This window comes from Lipomyces oligophaga, assembly GCF_038497815.1.
Source record: "Lipomyces oligophaga strain CBS 7107 unplaced genomic scaffold V1516scaffold_1, whole genome shotgun sequence".
In the NCBI taxonomy this organism is placed as follows: Eukaryota; Fungi; Ascomycota; class Lipomycetes; order Lipomycetales; family Lipomycetaceae; genus Lipomyces; species [Lipomyces] oligophaga.
The window spans coordinates 2,481,233-2,487,232 of record NW_027117785.1 but is presented as its reverse complement, the minus strand read 5'-3'; the positions used below and the strand labels follow the sequence as shown (position 1 = coordinate 2,487,232).

General features: G+C 37.6%; 2 protein-coding genes across 2 annotated transcripts; both read right to left on the bottom strand.

Moving 5' to 3' along the window:
• Positions 1–741: 741 nt before the first annotated feature.
• V1516DRAFT_617267 (uncharacterized protein) lies at positions 742–1,560 on the bottom strand (the record flags this gene model as incomplete). Its single annotated transcript, XM_066919357.1, has 3 exons — positions 742–913; positions 976–1,258; positions 1,317–1,560. The coding sequence occupies 3 exons, from the start codon at positions 1,558–1,560 to the stop codon at positions 742–744; spliced, it is 699 nt and encodes a 232-aa protein (XP_066780460.1).
• A 2,728-nt stretch (positions 1,561–4,288) lies between these two features.
• On the bottom strand, positions 4,289–4,957 carry V1516DRAFT_683718 (uncharacterized protein; the record flags this gene model as incomplete). The annotated part of the gene is made up of 1 exon (XM_066923523.1): positions 4,289–4,957. The coding sequence occupies one exon, from the start codon at positions 4,955–4,957 to the stop codon at positions 4,289–4,291; it is 669 nt and encodes a 222-aa protein (XP_066780459.1).
• Between the last annotated feature and the right edge of the window lie 1,043 nt (positions 4,958–6,000).

Below are 6,000 nucleotides of genomic sequence, written 5' to 3'. Positions count from 1 at the left end.
GCGAGCTGGCCAATTAACAACTGCCAATTGCCGCTCGCGCCATAAAGCCACTATTCAACGCAATTGAGGTAGTTAATATTGATATAGTGAGCGTCTAATTGTACTCTGAAAGCTCGAGAGATATAGTTACTCTAGCACCATAAAAATATACTTTTGATGAGCTTGATAAAATGATCACAGCGTTTTAACACTGGCCGGGAGTACGATTTTTCATCCCGGTAGGTGGTTGGTGTCTAAGCTATAGGCTTGTTTTGCATTGCTTATCGGCTTATCGGCTTATCGGCTTACCGGCTTATCAGCATCAGCCTGGTAAGGTTTACATTGAGTGGGGCCAAAATACAAGACACTTTTAAGAAATTTAAACAGTCTATATTATTTTCTTAGGTCTGACATTTATGCAGTATATTATCTGTACAATTTAATTGACAGGATTGTCTTGTTAAATACGGAGGCATAAACGTTGCTAATCGTCACCGCTTATAGTGAGGATCAGCGACTCAATAAAGAAAAGCTGGTCTCCTCTGGACTTTATTTAGCATTTTATTTTCAAGATTTAAGAGGGTATTTTGGTGTACACGAAAGATCCCATAAATAGATGGTTTTTGGCCTAATTTTCATTATATTTATAAGTAAAAGACTCTGCAACTCGGAACCGAGGCAAAATAAATCACTAAGTTATTTAGTAGTTCTTGCTTTTAAGTCTAAAGTGATCAGCTTAACCTAGATATTGAGTAACGCAGGTTATAGCTTATATGGCCCACAGTCCTTGTATCCCGTACCCTTTACAAAGCTCTGCAACCATGGGCCCTGAGTCTTTGACTGTGCCAGGCCCCAAAAGTGATTTGCGTGTGCATCACCGCTAACTCTAAAAATAGCTGATCCATCTGGTTTCCGCTCATCAACATAGTAGAATCTTCAAAAATTCGTTAGTCATCTATCAGCAAACAGAATGTTCACTAGCAACTAGAATCTTACTTATATCCTCGGTCTTTATATGCCTCAGAAGCGGCCCAAATCAAATGTGCTGCACCAGACTTTCCGATACCTGGCTCCAAGAATCCGGGAAGAATAGCTACATTTAAAATATTACCGGTGTAAATAAAGGTCTTTGAAGCAGACTCTGGAAGTTTTGCAAATCCTTCGACAGCCTGTTGAGCAGCTACAAAAGCACTAGTGACATTGACTGTCAAGGTTTTTGTAAAAGAGGCTATAGGAAGAGAAAATGGGTCCTCTGCAGGACTAGGCGACATACTGCTAGCTGTTAAACTTGTTAGCCATGGACTCAGATTATGTAGTTGGGATATTAGATTAGTTACCATTGTATACAACTACACTTGGGATTCCAAGTTTGCTATTCACTTTCTTGAACACATTGACGACATCGTCTGTGTTCGAAAAGTCACTTGCAATATGCAATTGATTTTCAGTGCTATCTGCTTCATTCAATGAACGCGCTGCAAGAGCAACTTTGTAGCCCTTCCCAGCGAAGAACTTGCCAACTGTTTGGCCGATGTTTGATCCTGCGCCGAGGATAACAATAACTGGGGAAGTAGCAGACATATTTTATAAAATAAAACTGGATCAATGTAAGAAATTGTGATTTATAAAAGTTAAGAAATCATGGATTTTGCAATGATATTTATAATTAAGACAAGTAATCAACTTTGCACTGCCAATTGTGATTTATAATGAACAATTAAAAAGCCATTCTTACTAATTGCAAATAGTAGGGTTTGAAGATCGTCAGCAAAGTCAGCTTCGTTGGAATAGTTATAAGATTTGCAATTTAATATAACTCTTTATATTGAAAAAAGAAAAAAAAAATAAAGTCTTAGCGATTTGAATGAAATATTTGGTCTTTGAGAAACAATAACTTATTTGTTTATATGAGCCTGTGGCTCAAGTCTTAACTCTTAAATAGTTGTTTGTTATCCTCTTCTTCTTTTCTTTGGTTTAGAGCGAGTCAAACTTTAATCTCCAACATTATTCTTTTTCGAGGCTTGCTAGCAATACCATGATATTTGAAATTGTGCCTTCACCTCTTCATATTGATAGAGGAATATTTTTTAGTACACTTGTTTCTATACTTTATTTCCGAAAATTTCAATGTTTGATCTTGTCATTCGTTTAGCCTTTGGGAAAACTAAAATTCCGACTGATAATTTTTTGCCTGTTATGTTTATTCGTTATTAATGATTGTCCAATTCTGAATTTGGTTTTTGTATTTCATCCAAGCCCATTGGATCCTGTCGGTAGATTTGGCTTGATTGATTATTACTCGATACAAACCCCCGAATATTTGCTTGGGATGTTTAACTTGTGCTGTTCTCCCAACCTGCGTGATTATGTCTGGGGTCTGTACTTGTTGGCCATTCCAGCTTTGATCTTCGGCTTGGGTCGGATCGGGTCCGCTTCATGCCTGGAATTTCAGATTTTATCCGATCACTTTCGTTCCTCCCATTACTAAGCCACGAGAACTAGAGACAACTTCATGAATCCCGCCCGCATTTTTAGGTATCGCTCTTCCTTCCCTGGTTGATACATCTGGCTCAGACTTACCGTCGTACTATATCTACCCCCGCTCTTCATCAATTGTTTAATTTAAATCTGCCTTTTGTCTAGAAATTTTGGTTGGTTTGGATTCTGTCTTTCTCAACTTCAATTATGTTAAGAAGCGTGCTAGAATTCGTGGTATCAAACATTTCTGGCTTGATGTCGTACTGATTGACAATTTGTTTTGCTTGCTTGTATAATTAGTCATAAATAAACAGAAATTATTGACATGGAATTTAATTTTAATATAGCAGTGGTGTTGGATGAATATAATATCATCTGAGTTTAACGAATTTTCACCTATTTGTCGGTAACTGGACTTAGGTCCTTGCACTTGGCCATTTCACGTGCAATTATAGCAATTAACTTTAATTATTAAAATATCGTAAATTACGTCTCAGTTCTATTATTTGGTTTGATAAGTTATTGTTAATTATTTTTTTGTTGTTATTCAATTAACTAGCTCTAATTTTGTACTAATTCAACTGTGCCTTTACTGGACAAGTATTATCTTACATATCGTAAAGTTATAATAAATTAGCTATTTGTCCATTCTTATAAGATATTTAAGTGAATATGAGGCAAATAATTGAATAAACTAACCTGTTATTGCGAATCTGCTATGGAAGCCACGCAAAATCAGCGATAGATTGGATTGCAATTAACCAGGCCACCAAATTAATGAGCCGAATGAGATTTACATATAAAGAACCATTTTTGCTTCAAAACAAAAATCTTTGTCTATCGACTCATTGGTATAGTATTATTTCGGCAAATAAGTAATGGATATCTGGATATATTGCTCTAGGGAGCTATCAGATCGTGCAACCCTGTTTCTTCTGCATTTACCAAATGCTAGGACGAATTGATTTTGGAGCGGATTTCTTGAATATTTGAATCAATTTATTTCTCCACTTTTGTACCCAAACGCTTCAGCAATTGTGGTTTTGTTCTCTAATTGCAATATGAGCTGCTGCTTAACTACAGATTGGTCATTCTTGCACATTCTCTTTGTTCTCTATTGCAATTTCAACTTTCACGCGAGAAGTTAAACCAATCACTCACTTTTTATAATTTTAGACCAATCATCAAATCAACTGTCATACCCAAACCAAAAATTATACCAACAATAAAGAGATTCCAATTAAATATCCTCTCGCGAAAATGACTCCATGCCTTGTTGCCTTCATACCTCAACCACAATGTTCATGTTTTCCAAAGTTTTACTGTACACTTTATCGTTTAATGCAACTAGGCCGTGCCGGATCAAGAATTCATAGTTATTTTCCTTGCGGAATTATCCTTTTCAACAAGATATTTAATCAAAGTCGCATTCGTAATTATGGATATCATGAGTAAAACACAATTCGCCAGACGAGAAAGTTGATCGTGCCCGTTAAAGAATATGTTTAATATAGCTTTGGTTGTCGATCGTATCACTCGTTTCTGAGAATTAATGTAAAACGGGCTGTCGCGAACGTTGCGATTAACTGGAATCGTATGCTCCCGTGACGTAAACCATTTCCGCAGAACTTTGTACGAGGACACCTCTAAAGGCGAAGGAGGCATGAGGTAGATATACAATCGACAGTAAGCACGAAGAGAGACCGTATACGACCCATATGCGACGCCATATTGTAGGATCTCCAGCTGGACCGATACTGATAACTTTGTAACTAACAAGAGTGAACACAAGGTCAACCAAGACAGATGCTAGTTGATGCCAAATCTTTATCTACTCATGTCCTTGAAATGTATAAAATGGGTTCATGCAGCAATCGGAGAAATAACTAGCATAGCGTCTAAGTGCAAAAATTATGTGAGCTAGGACTAGGATGGGAATGTTGCTAATCCAATATTGAGCTATGGATCCCAATCCTATTGCCAGAAGACTTGTGCTAACCAAACGGCGAGGATCAAACGTATGCGAGAGATATCGTGAAAGAATCTCGGTAAGGGAATAAGATAATATGAAGACAATCAAGTTGGCTATCTGAGCCTGTTCAGACAGAGATATTTTAATGAACATAAATGACATGATGATTACGGGTAATCCAGTAAGGTTTCCACCACAGAAGAATGAAGACAGAATATAGAAAATCAAGACTTGGCGATTGATCTTCCGCATAACCCGGCGCTCTTCTCTCAACGTCCAGCGTGCCTGAACATCAAAAGGAGGCAACCGTTCGTACAGTGAGTTGAGTCCAAGTGCCTCCGACTTTACCGGATCATCGGAAATAGACTGCTGAGTTGCCACGCTATCCAAGAGCTGTCTCTTCGCACTAGCTGACATCCAGAGTCGGAATTTGGAAGGCCCACTAGAAAGTTTGGGCCAGTCTTTTGGAATATTCAGGATATTGGCATCTTCTCCATTTAATGCCTCCTTGTCGAACTCCGTGAGCATGACCTCACAGTGAGGAAGAATGATCGATATTTCAGATCATAAATGTTTCTACCTCAGCACAAATCCTCAACTATTAAAAATTAAGAGATTGACAAAAATATTTGTTTAGTAAATATACTGCTGACACGAATATTAATCTCTCGTGCAATCATTCAAAGCCACTTCGTCTTCCTCATCAGCCTTTACCAGGTTCGAACCAAATTCTTACCTGTAATCAGAGCGGTTTGTGCTAATAACGTTAGGCATTTACTTGATCTAAGCGTGTAATCTCAGCTTGTTTTTGCTCATCTTTGTTTCCGCCTGGTTTTTATAACTTTTTCTATTTATTCCTCTATTTCACCGTTATTTAAACTCTGATGCTTATCGCACTGTTTTTTTTAATTTCACATCGGCCTGGAAACCTCCGCTGTACACTGTCCACAATACTCCACTAGCCTTCGCTCCGGCTCGGGACTTGGCCAACTTTCTCAGGGTGAGTAGCTTGTTATTTCTATATCGTATAAACCCTCGTTCTTTTCCAGGTTAATTTCTTTGCTATCATACTTCTTTTTTAGAATTTTATATTTTCAAGCTTCCATACACCATCCAATCAATCAGAAACAAGATCAGAGCTATTGACTGATAAAGTTGGACCATTTGCTAAAAATGGACTGGTAACCTGTTATCTGGCTCTAGTGTTATATGCATTTATGGCCTGTAATAATTTCTTAGATTTACTTATGAATTGGCTTGTGGATTTGCTTGCACCTAAGATTCATTCATAGCACAGATTTATTATAATTATTCTGCATTTTCCTGCGATATTGGCCTATAACGAATGGAGCTGCAATCCAAAATGTCCGCCCTTATCCACGCTGTACCTGTTGGGTCTCCTCATCTGGCCCGAGATCGGATTGAAAGTTATCTACAAAAGTCAGAAGATCTGAAGCTGTTCAATTTTACGCATATCTTCTAAAATAGATTTTGGTAAAAAAATTTTATTGTAGAGTTTTGCTTCGTGCAGTAGAGTCGCTTCTTCTGACGCATGTTCATAATGTCATACT